Consider the following 12,970-nt stretch of genomic DNA (forward strand, 5'->3'; position numbering starts at 1 on the left):
AAAGAGATAGAAAGAAAATGCACTGTGTTTGTGCATTATTCTAAGGGCTGTGGTAAATACAGAGATAAGTAAGCTGTGTCTCCACTCTAATAGGTTAAAGATTTGTTGGGGAAATAAATCCATCCATTAAGCTGTCGTTGAGAAGCCTCCATAGCAAAATGGTTGAGACTTCAGTGGCAGGCAGACCTGGGCTTGAGACTTCATTCTACCTCTCAAGAGCTGTGTGCCTTTGGGAAAGTTACCCAACCTCTCTGAACTCACTTGCTCTTCCGTCAAATGAGAGTAACAGTATCACCTGGTTTATAGAGTTTTTTTCTGGGACATAACTTACATGATGTATATAAAGCATGTCACAGAATACACGTACATAATAAGTCCTCTGTAAATGTCAGCTGTCATGTAAACTTACAATGACATGTAATAATGGCATTATTGTCTTAATTATTATTATTACCTACTCTGTAGGCACTGTGATCAGGGTTGGGAATTTGAAGATGAATGGGGTATGGCCCCTTCTATCCAAGAGCTTTGTTATAAATGCTATCCTCGTGGGGACCGTATGTTCCCACTCAGACATTGATACCTAGGCTCCGACGGAAAAACAAGATACTTACAATCCGAGCTGTCTGAAAGAAGCCTGCACTGGCTGTCAGAGAAGAAAACACAGCCGGTCCTGGGCAGAGAGGACTGGGGATCTCAGGTGGGGCTTCCTTAAAGATGCTTTGGAAGAGCAGTTAGGAGATGCATTCCACTGGAGAGAAGCACAGAGGGGAAGGAACAGGGGGTAGGAAACTGGTGGCCTGTTTGGGAAATGGAATCTTCCTAGAGTGTGGGTCAAGGAGACCATGCATGTGAGGGGAAGTGACATTGGAAAGATAGACAGGTATCAAAACAGAACCACTTGAATGTCATGCAGGAGAGGTGGGGCTTTTTTTTTTTTTTTTTTTTTTTTTTTTTTGTAGAATTGGTGGTAGATCTCTCCAGGGAGCTGGCAGTGTGAAGATTACCTTGGAGGGTCACAAGACTGGAGATAGACCAATGCAAAGTCTTTTGGAATAGGTCAGACACGAGGTGATCCACGGGTATGATGGAAGAATCCAGACTGCTTACTTGCTTACTTCGCCCTCCCTTTGTTTCTTGTGGCCAAACTTCAGTCTCAAACTTGTAAACCTGGGGATGGAGCTAAGTGGGGAATTGGAAAGGGATATGGGATTTGGCAGGGGAAGATAGCTGAAAATGGGAACTAATGCGGTGGGAAGTTCAGTGTAGACACTCAGACTTTCCTGACTGGAATCCTCCTCACTCAGCTTTCTTCTCCCTTGGCCAGAGGGTGGAGCTTCTCTAAATTTCTTTTTAAGATTTTATTTATTTGAGAGAGAAAGCATAAGCCGGGGAAGCAGCAGGCAGTGGAAGACCGAGAAGCAGGCTCCATGCTGAGCAGGGAGCCTGGTGCAGGATTTGACCCAGAACCCTGAGATCAAGACCTGAGCTGAAAGCAGAGGCTTAACCAACTGAGCCACCCAGGCGCCCCAAGTGTAGTCCTTCTATGGTTGTCCCTGGCCTTCGACTCTCAATCATGTCCGTCCTAAACCCCAGGCACAGTGCTCCAACAACACTTGTTTCTCTGCCTCCAGAATAGAATCTTCTCTTCACCTCTCTGTATCTAGAACGCCTTCACCAGGGATGTCTGTCTGAGGAATTCCTACTTACGTTCTGAGATTAAAGTTCAAAAGTCGTCTTTGGAAAATCTTTCCTGACGCCCACGGCTCTCATTCCACCACTCAGGAAATAGGACTCTAATAGCATGACAGCACTAATATTATGTCTTAGTTTTTCTGTCTGATTTTCCCACTAGACAGTAAGCTCTTCGAGAGAAGGGAACTTCGGGTCCTAATTCCCTAAATGTGCAGCACCTGACACATTGCCTGGTACCCACTAAGCTTTCAATTAAGGACTGGATATAAATGAGTAAGTGAGTGAATAGGGTAGACAATCAAGTTGAAACCTTCTAGAAAGTCATTTGGAAGGGCAGGTGTGGAGCTTGAGTAATCATGGGAAGAGGAGGGGAGCTCTAGCTGGGTGTTGAACACCCATGTGACCTGGAGACCAGCGCCACTGACTTACCTAACGAGGGAGGAGAAAGGGCGGCAGTTTCTGTTGGTGCAGGTAAGTATGTGGAGTGTGGGTGTTTCAGAGCAGTGCCTGATTTGGACAAAGGAAGGTGACTAATACAACCCTTCTTGTTGACCGCTGTTGAATTATTCACCCTTAGCCGTGGCTACGGGTTTGGGTTTTTTTTTTTTTTTCATTTATTGTGAAACTGTATTCTTCCATGTTTTGTCCACTGTTTGTCGCGCTCTCCTTCTCTTTCCTGATGTGAGCTTGCCAAAGCTCTGATTTAAGTAACCAGCCTCGCTTTCCCAATCGGTTTTTTACCTGGCCTGCTTCGTGGCTGGGTTAGAGCCTCTGGCTGAATGAGTATCCCCTGCCTTTCTCTTGCAGTTACCTTTCAGTTGCCGGAAAAAGAAATACAGAGTTCATCATCAACTCCCGATTATCCACGGATGAGTTTCTCAGCGTGTGTGTGCCCTGCAGTCCCGCCCCACATGCTGCTGAGTGACAAAGATTAGTAAATAGATTATTCAGCGGCTGCATTCCTCCAGTGAATCGCTGTAGGGGGTGAAAACAGGCACCCCTCCTCCTCTCCCATCAAATACCTTCCAGAATTTTTGCCTGATAGTTTCAGGTAGTTAGTTGTAGGTACACTTTTCTCAGCAAAGATTTGTGTTCAGGATTTCAGTGTAGTTAAATGAGCCGGTGGAGTGGTTTCATAATTGCTGCATTGTTAGTCCAACTCTGTAATTAGAGATGACTTCATTGGCCTAAGGTTTCTCTATGGGTGACGCCCTGAATTCAGACCCAGTCGTACACCATATCCTTTTATGAAAAAAACCAACAAACAAGGTTTTGTTTGCTTTTTGTTTTATTCCCTTTTGGAAAATTCTGTTTTCCTTTGTGTCATATGTTTAGGGAGGGAGAGGATCTGTGTCTTTGTTGTTGTTGTTGTTGTTTTTCCTGAGCTAGGGAGAAAACAGAATTTAGGACAGATCGGAGCGCTTTGCAGATGAGAAAACTCAGAAATATGCAGAGACCCTGGGAGTTTTTACTTTTTTTTTTTTTTTTAAGATTTTATTTTTTTATTTGACAGAGAGAGGGGGAAGCAGGCTCCCTGCTGAGCGGAGAGCCCCATGTGGGACTTGATCCCAGCCAGGACCCTGAGATCATGACCCGAGAAGGCAGAGGCTTAACCCACTGAGCCACCCAGGCGCCCCTTTACTTTTGATTAGTATTTCACTGGCTACATTTAAATGGAAAAAATATATATATATATATATAAAATATATATATATATATATTTTTTTAATATCAGCATACTTTGTCTTTCTCTCTTTCTCTCTCCCATGTAAATAAAGTTCACTTTTGTGGGAAGACAGACTGGGGAAAAGGACGTATTTCAAAAGCCAGACTTTCTTTTGGCCTGTCAATTACATACTGGGAACTTGAAGTTAAACTTTTATTCAGCAAGTAAATTTACTTTTTACCGCTTTACCTTTTACTTTTCATCGCTGATGACAGTGTGCAGATTGGGAGGACTATGAAAATATCGACAAGCTGTTAGTGATTTTTAAAAGTGGCCCCAAAATATTTAAAGTAAAATTTGCATTTTTGCCATCATCTCCTGGCCATTCTTCAAATTGTAGTTAGAAACTGGCCTTAATGAAGGAGCCAGATTGAGTCATGGATGAAAAGTGGCTGACAGGTTTTCGTGGGGCCCATCCTTCTTAAATTACTTTGAGTAAAGGCTTATAATTTTTATGTACACAGGACATCTTTATACTCTGGAGTCAATAATTATAGGGCAAATGGAAAAACTTCATACACCCCATTGAAAAGGTTCTTATTAGAACTTACGCCTATTTTTATATAGCCTCTCACAACTACTTAGACGTTCATTTATTCCACCATTTTTTCTTTTTTTTTTTTTCTTAAAGATTTTATTTATGTATTTGAGAGAGAGAGAGAACACGAGCAGGGGTGGGCGTGCGGGGCAGAGGGTGAAAGAGACAAAGACACAGACTCTGACATGGAGCCTGATGCGGGGCTTGATCCCAGGACCCCCAGGTTCATGACCCGAGCAGAAGGCAGACGCCCAAACGGTGGAGCCGCCCAGGTGCCACTCCCTATTTTCTTTCATTAAGGATTTGAAGTTACTATATAATATTTTATGGTTTACAGTATGTCTTCACATATGCCATTCTTAATCTTCATGAGGACCCTGGGGAAGGAGGTATTGTTGCTATTTTCAAATGAGGACACTGGGGGCCAGATGGATTTAACTTGCTCATGGACACCCTGCTAAGAGAGAGCAGAACGGACCCTGCTTGATGCTTTCTGATCGCATGTTCAAGCTTTCCATCTTGCCTTTGTAACTCCCTACAGGCTTGAGTAAGGAAAAACTATTGCCCATGTACAGGGCAATAATGATGTCACATCCTCGGTTTTGCTTCATAAGCCCCAGTCTAGGATGTTTTAGTTGCTTTGAGGGAAGAAAGTCCTAAAGTGCAATGAATGGCCCATGGAGAGGAATAGAGCATCTATAATTTTAACTTGTACGATTGAGATTTTTGAAATCTTCATTTTAAAAACTTACTGGCAGTCTTTACTAAATTATTTAAGTGTGATATTTTTTCCCCACGATAGTACTTAATTGCTTAATTTCCCTACAGATACCATCAAATATCTACTAGTTGTCTAAAGAAAAGAGCTTTTTTAATTCATGATGGGAAAAGGCCTGCGTTACATAAGCTACTTCAAAAATTGTGACTTTTGGGATGCCTGGGTCGGTTAAGCACCTGCCTTTGGCTCAGGTCATGATCCAGGGTCCTGGGATCCAGCACCCCCATCATGCTTCCTGCTCAGTGGGGAGCCTGCTTCTCCCTCTCCCTCTGCCTGTTCTGCCACAGCTCTCCCTGCTTGTGCTCTCTCTCTTGCTCTCTTTCTCTCTGACAAATAAAATCTTCAAAAAAAATTGTGACTTTTATCCACAAAATCATCTACTGTGAGGCTTTTAAATTTGACTTTGTATTTCTTAGATTTAGCTCAGGTGTCTTAGGGCAGCATTTATTTCAAATAATTATAAATCAATGAACTTGAGTTTTATTTAAGCAAGAGACTCCTAAATTCAGCACTTCTGTTATCCTGGACCAACTTACCTGACAATGTTATTTTGGGGGATATATGCATATTCTAGTTCTTTTTATTCTTTCTTGTATGTGCCTCTTGAAGTCTCCTGTGAGTTATAGGTGTTGTTGGGGAGAAAACAATTTTTATTCCGCCCTCCTAGGTTCTTTGGCTGCTGTAAGTACATTGACATAAAACAGATTAACAAGAGGGGCGCCTGGGTGGCTCAGTGGGTTAAGCCGCTGCCTTCGGCTCAGGTCATGATCTCAGGGTCCTGGGATCGAGTCCCGCATCCGGCTCTCTGCTCAGCAGGGAGCCTGCTTCCTCCTCTCTCTCTGCCTGCCTCTCTGCCTACTTGTAATCTCTCTCTGTCAAATAAATAAATAAAATTAAAAAAAAAAAACAGATTAACAAGAGAAAAACAATGGCTTAATAACCTGCTCACCTTGTGTATCCATGGGAGAGACCCAGGAAAACTGAGTAACTCCCTAAAATGGCTGAAGCCACCACCTTAAATACCACTTTCAGCTAAAGACAAAAGAAGATGCTGGGGGTGGGGAGTCAGTTATGGGACAGAAAACAATGTAAGCTTGTTATGCAGATTTAAGACTATGCCTTCCTCCCTTAATAAGAGTTTCTGGAGATTTAGATATTTTCTTCCTGTTAGAGCAGGACAGGACACTCTGACAAATGGAGATTTCCCTTACGAATATATATATTTCATATATTAACTTCTCAGTTTTCAGAGCTTCACCACTGTTTGCTATCTTAAAAATAACCAGCTTAAAATAATTAGTAGGCCAAAGAGGAATATTTTGGGGTGATATAGACTGCTCCCCTTCAGTGTTAAAGAACTCACTTTAGGCTTTCATTAAGACAATTAGACAGGGATACCTGAGTGGGTCAGTCCATTAAGTGTCTGACTTCGGGTCAGGTCATGATCTCAGGGGTTGTGGGATGGAGCAGGAGCATCAGGCTCCCAGCTCAGTGGGGAGTCTGCTTGTCCGTTTCCCTCTGCCCCCTTCCCACTAATGCAGGTATATGCACATGCTCTCAAAATTAAAAAAAAAAAAAAAAGGACATGGGGCGCCTGGGTGGCTCAGTGGGTTAAAGCCTCTGCCTTCAGCTCAGATCATGATCCCCAGGGTCCTGGAATTGAGCTCCGTATCGGGCTCTCTCTGCTCACCAGGGAGCCTGCTTCCTCCTCTCTCTGGGCCTGCTTCTCTGCCTGCTTGTGATCTCCGTCTGTCAAATAAATAAATACAATCTTTAAAAAAAAAAAGAAGAAGAAGACAATTAGACAGGAATAAGAAAAGAGAAAGCTTGAAAGTATACTTTGAGTTTTATTAATGCTGCATTATATTGATCTTTAAAATTTTTATTTTTGAAATACAGTTGACCTATAATGATTAGTTTCAGATGTACAGCATAGTGATTCGACAGTTCTAGACATTGCTCAGTACTCACCTCCATAAGTGTAGTTACCATCTGTAATACTATTGTTTAAGTAAATGATTGTTTTGAAATCATTTCTGTGAGATCTAAGTATTTCCTAACTTTGCAGGCAGAACAAAAGTATTTCTTTCCTCGCCTATCTGAAAAGAAATTAATGATCTTTAAAGTCTCCAGAGCCTTTCTTTTCTCTACCTTTATTGCAGCCACTAATTCCTTTGTGTCAATTTATCATTATTTTTATGTTGCATTCCCCAGATTGTAAATTCCTTGAGGGCAGGAACTAGGCATATAACAGATGCCTAAAATATTGGTAAAACTGTGTGAGGATAGAGGTGTGTGTCTATGTTGGGGAGAAGTATGAAGAAGAGGTAAAGAGATTGCTGCCTCAATCAGCCTTGCCACCTGCAAAAGGGAGAATCCGGGGAGAAGGGTTTAGTCAGCAGCTTGAAGGGTGGGATAGGAGAGGGAGGGTATCTAGAACCATCTTTGTCTCACGGTCTCTTTCGTAAAGAAGGGAGATGGTAGTATGAGAATAAAATCACTTGTCTTCTATTTTTTTTTTTTAATTTACACACTTTAGATCATTACTGATGCCCAGACAGCCCAAACTGTGAAGGACCTTTAGAGATACAGGAGAGGCCACATGTTTTGGATTTTCTGAGATGGTCTCACTTCCAAACTTTGTGTCCCCTTATTCTGTGTGGTATCGTTCATGGGGTTGGTTAATAATTTCATATTGAAAACATTACTACTTAAAATTTGCATAAAGAAAATTGAAGTAAATCCTATATAGTCTGTTCATAATCGGAAGTGTTAAACATCATAATAGAAAAATAAAAGATGCTTTTTAAAAGTGCCACCATTAGATTATAAGTTAACATATGAAAAATAGCTTTTTACTCTTAATTTTTCAAATGCCTGCTTCATATCTAACTGAAGATCTTCTTTTACCTTCTAGAGCCTCAGACTACTCAGAAAGCTGATTCACCCAGCTTATCTGCTGAGAAGTTTGTCCCTCTTGAGTGATATTTTAACATCACAGGTAAGAAAAGTTTATGAGGAAGCAAGTTCTGTTTTTGTTTTTGTTTTTTTTTTTAAGATTTTATTTTATTTATTTGACAGGAGAGAGAGATCACAAGTAGTCAGGAGGGGGCGGGAGGGGGGTGTTGGTGGGAGCGTGGCGGGAAGCAGACTCCCCGCTGAGCAGAGAGCCCAATGTGGGCCTCCATCCCAGGACCCTGAGATCATGACCTGAGCCATAGGCAGAGGCTTAAACCCACTGAGCCACCCAGGCGTGCCTTGTTTTCTGTTTTTTAAGACTCTTTTTGGGGGGCACCAAGGTGGCTCAGTCAGTTAAGCATCTGCCTTCAGCTCAGGTCATGATCTCTGGGTCATGGGTTCAAGCCCTGCGTGGGGCTCCCTGCTCTGTGGGGAATCTGCTACTCCCTCTCCCTGTCTTCTCCCCACCCCCCTCCCCCATCCCCACTCATGCTCTCTTTCTCTCTTTCTCTATCTCTCAAATAAATAAAATCTTTTAAAAAGTAAAATAAAATTAGAAAAATACAGTCTGTTTCGGGTGTGCCTGTTTGGCTCTGCCAGTGGAGCATATGAGTCTTGATCTCAGTGTCATGGGTTTGAGCCCCACACTGGGGGTAGAGTTTACAAATAAAGAAATACTAATAATAAAATGGTTAAAAATAAATAAGTAAATAAAACTCTGTTTTTATTTAATTTTTCAAAATAACCAGTCTTTAGAAATGGGTATTGTGTTGTGGTGGAAACATAGCTCATGGTATCATATGGTTGATTGAAAACATCCCAGGGATTTGAGAAAGCTGAGTGTGAATTCCAGTTCCATGGTCCCTCTGAACCTAAGTTATAAGGAAAAAAAGAGGAGAATATTTACCCCCTAAGGCTGTTGTCAGGGTTCAGGGAATTAATACAAATATGAATTTATTTGACGTTATGCTTGGCACGCGGTTGTTGAATGGAAGAATTTAGTAAAAAGCTGTTTCATCAGGGCGCCTGCATGGCTCAGTGGGTTAAAACCTCTACCTTCGGCTCAGGTCATGATCCCAGGGTCCTGGGATTGAGCCCCGCATCGGGCTCTCTGCTCAGCAGGGAGCCTGCTTCCCTTCCTCTCTCTCTGCCTGCCTCTCTGCCTACTTGTGATCTCTGTCAAATAAATAAATAAAAATTTTTAAAAAAAAAAGCTGTTTCATGGAGTGCGTTCCTATGTGTCTGGGACTGTGGTAAGTTCAAGAGAGAACAATTCTGGCTCTGAAAAGGACAGGTGTAGCCCAGTTCTCTCTTGATGAATTGGTGGGTAGATGCTTTTTTTCAAGTTTTCATTTAAATTCCAGTTAGTTACCATAGAGTGTATATTAGTTTCAGGAGAATTTAGTGATTTATCATTTACATACAACAGGTGGATAGTTTTTTTTTTAACTAGTAACAAAAATATCAAAAAGGGGTAAATAGGGGTGCCTGGGTGGCTCAGTGGGTTAAGCCGCTGCCTTCAGCTCAGGTCATGATCTCAGGGTCCTGGGATCGAGTCCCGCATCGGGCTCTCTGCTCGGCAGGGAGCCTGCTTCCTCCTCTTTCTCTCTGCCTGCCTCTCTGCCTACTTGTGATCTCTCTCTGTCAAATAAATAAATAAAATCTTTAAAAAAAAAGGGGGTAAATATACAATCTCTAATTTGTGTTTTGTATAGACTGTGAAATTTAACATACAGAGTACTTTTTTAAAAGATTTTATTTATTTGACAGATAGAGACACAGCGGGAGAGGGAACACAAGCAGGGGGAGTGGGAGAGAGAGAAGCAGGCTTCCCGCTGAGCAGGGAGCCTGATGTGGAGCTCGATCCCAGGACCCTGGGATCATGACCTCGAGTCCCAGGACCTTAGGATCATGAACTGAGATGAAGGCAGACACTTAACATCTGAGCCACCCAGGTGCCCTGAGGGTACTTTTTAGAAAGAGGAACACAGTTAAGGCCATGAAACTATCTTGTTTGATACTGTAATGGTAGATCCATGATATCATGTGTTCCAAACCCATAGAATGTATAACACCACAGATGAACTCTAAGGTATAACCACGGACTTGGGCATGTCTGATGTGTCAGTGTAAGGTCATCGACTGTCACAAAGGAGCCACCTCTGCTGGGGGAAGTTGAAAATGGGGTGTGTGAAGACCGAGATCTCTTTACTTCCTGCTCAGTTTTGCTGTGAACCTAAGTGTTCTCTAAAAGTAAAGTCCTCACAAAAGATTGAGAAAAAGAAAAAGCCAAAAAAAAACAAAAAAGAACCCCAACCAAACCCAGAGAACACGTCATCATTTTCATGGCTTTCCATCCAAAAGTTGTTGTTAAGTTTATATTTGGGGATTACCCATTGTGAAACAGACCTCCTTTCTTTATTGCAGGGTTCAGTAAAGTTTTTCTGTAAAGGTCCAGATCACAAATGTTGTGAGCCAAGAGGCAAAATCAAGAATATTATATTGTTTGTTTTCTTATTTTTGTAAAGATTTTATTTATTTATTTGACAGAGAGAGAGAGAGAGACAGTGAGAGAGGGAACACAAGCAGGGGGAGTGGGAGAGGGAGAAGCAGGTTCCCCACTGAGCAGGGAGCCCAATGCTGGGCTCAATCCCAAGACCCTAGGATCATGACCTGAGCCAAAGGCAGATGCTTAACCAACTGAATCACCCAGGCACTCCTTCACATTGAATGATTTTTAAGTGACTTAATGGGAAGAAATGGTTAACAATGTGAGGTGACAGATGTGCTAACTAACCTTATTGTAGTAATCATTTCATGATATATTAGTGTATCCAATCATCATGTTATACACCTTAAACTTATACACTATTATATGTCAGTTACATCTCAATAAAGCTGGAAAAAATGGAAGCAGCCAGTAAGAGAGAAGGAGCGAGAGAAGGGCTTAATAGAACAGTTACATATTCCCTCCACCTTCAGTCACAAAATTTGGACTTTCAGTTGTAATATGTATAACCACAGATTTCTAGTATGTATCTCTTCCTGTCATTACTAGGTACCCTGGCTCTTCCTTTCTAAGAATTTGTCCTTGAAAGGAGAATTCAGAGCTATTTTTTTTTTTTCTGAAAAACTTTTGGTAAATAAAGTTTACCAAAAGACTTCTCATGTGTTTGTTTTTCTTTATTATGGCTTTAGCTGTAAATATGGAAATGTATTGAGATGGCTTTAGCAGTTTGCTGTTCTGTTTAAATTACCTCAAGATGAGACTTTCATAGGAATGTTGATAGTATAAACATCACAAACCTCTTTCAGTCTTAAACCTTTCTGGTTTCTCTTAGATCTTTAAATGGAGGAGATGGCTACCACTCAGATCTCCAAAGATGAGCTTGATGAACTCAAAGAGGCCTTTGCAAAAGTTGGTAAGTATTTTTTTTTAATAGCTTTAACAATAGTAAAGTCATTTTTGTTTGGCCCTGATGGAGGTTAATTCTCTAAAAAATCATATGAATGGTTAATCACAAACCTTAGGGCAAGGCAGTTAAAATCAATGGGGTAAAGTTTTAGAAGCTATGCCCTAAACTATTATTTCTGATTACATCTGTCTACTATGGTCAAAGGTTTTTAGTCTACTCTGGCTCCTGAAAACTTGGGACAAATTTTGTGTTGTTTATTGCGTTGTGTATCTTATTTTTCCGAGGGAAAAATTGGGAGATTTCACCATATTCTCAGAGGGGTGTGTGAGACCGCTGAAGATGTCAGATGATGATTAGATGATGTTTTAGCTTTACCTCATTAGCTTGGCTTTCTTGCATTTTCCATTGATCTACTATGCCTTTGGATAACGCAGCCCATTCTGTTTTCTCACATTATGTTCTAGTATCAGCATTACATGGGAAGACCTAGCATGCCATCTGGTTTTTCTTTAAACCTCATTGAACATGTCTTAGAATTTAGCTGCTATGGAGTTTGTAGTATTTATATTCCAAATTTCAGTGCTCAGGTCAAATCAGTCAAAGCTAGTGAGAAAACAGGGTAAGAACCGATTATTGACATGTGTACTCACATGAGTCAACATGGGCTTAGAGAGGTAAACTACTATTTGGTGTCTCCTTGATGAAAAGGTATAAAGTTAGATCATAATGATTTGTTATTTAAATCAGACTTGACTCTGGGACCTGTGATGCAAATCTCATTAATGAAAAGTAAGGAAGCTTACATCTCTATTCCCATAGACTCAAGGCCAACATTTTTTGTGAAGGCTTTTAGTAAGTAACAGCTTGCCTTGGGAAGAATAATGACCGCTCCCACAACCAAAGTGACTCTTCACAATCTCATCAGAATTCTAAGTAGAAAAAAATGGATAGACCTTATTCTAACACACTTTTCTGTGTGTGTATGTTAAAAAAAAAAAAGCAACCTGTTAACTGGCCATAGATACTACCTACTGTAACAAAGAGTACTATCAGTCTGATACAAGATTGAGTAGGAGAAAACAAGCTGGTGAATTGTTGGCTGCAAATTTTTTAAAATCTCATTGCTCTGTAGAAATAGCCTTATCAGAATTATTCAGGATTGCATACCCTTTGAACCTTCTTTTTTTTCCCTTATAATCCTCCCTCAGTGCTGGGGACAGGCTCATTTGTTTCTTTATGAATAGAAGTTTGGCTAAGACCAGGACTTACTATGGCCATTATTGAATCTTTAAGGCCTTGCTTCCTTTAAAAAAAAAAAAAAAAGTTTATTATTGAATACAGGCCTTGTTCTCATGAGAAGCATCTTGGAAATAATTGTGTGCAGTATCTTTTTAGAATGTCGAGCTATTCAGTTGTGGCTTACCTGACAGAACTGAATACTCTTAATCAGGAAAAGAGCTTCATCGCTCCTGACAAGCTTTAATGACATGAAGAGCGCTCACCAGTTGTTGCCATGGAGGAACCAGGGTTAAATTGCCCTACGTGAGGGATCAACTTGGACTGCAAGAAAGGGTCATGGTAGAACTACTGTCTTATTTTAAATCCTACATCTTGGAGGGGGTAGGGTAGACAAAGAGATTCCCAAAGGCACAAGATCAGACCATACATGCTGTTGATGTCCCTAACAGGCACATATTCATTCCTAAGATATGCAGGCTCTTATTACTCTGTGTGCTCTATGTGGAAATTCTGGAGTCCCCAATTTCTGCCTGCTCTATATATTATTCAGTATCTGGCTCAGTGTTGCACACATGTTAGGTTCACAATAAATATTTAATTGACTGAATCCCTAGGAATTA

The 12,970-nt window shown here is 41.0% G+C and overlaps 1 protein-coding gene across 2 annotated transcripts in view; it reads left to right on the top strand.

Annotated features, from left to right (window-relative positions):
• PLS3 (plastin 3) overlaps positions 1-12,970 on the top strand; it is an 84,232-nt gene that overhangs the window by 36,143 nt on the left and 35,119 nt on the right. Inside the window, exons 1-3 of one of the 2 annotated variants that reach the window (XM_032329857.1) lie at positions 2,147-2,166; positions 7,655-7,738; positions 11,037-11,117. In XM_032329857.1, the coding sequence (XP_032185748.1) occupies positions 11,045-11,117 (73 nt within the window). In that variant the 5' untranslated portion in view covers positions 2,147-2,166; positions 7,655-7,738; positions 11,037-11,044. Of the gene's footprint in view, positions 1-2,146; positions 2,167-7,654; positions 7,739-11,036; positions 11,118-12,970 lie in introns of those variants that run through there. The other variant, XM_032329856.1, reaches the window with a different exon arrangement.

The sequence above is a fragment of the Mustela erminea genome, chromosome X (assembly GCF_009829155.1).
Source record: "Mustela erminea isolate mMusErm1 chromosome X, mMusErm1.Pri, whole genome shotgun sequence".
Taxonomy (NCBI): domain Eukaryota; kingdom Metazoa; phylum Chordata; class Mammalia; order Carnivora; family Mustelidae; genus Mustela; species Mustela erminea.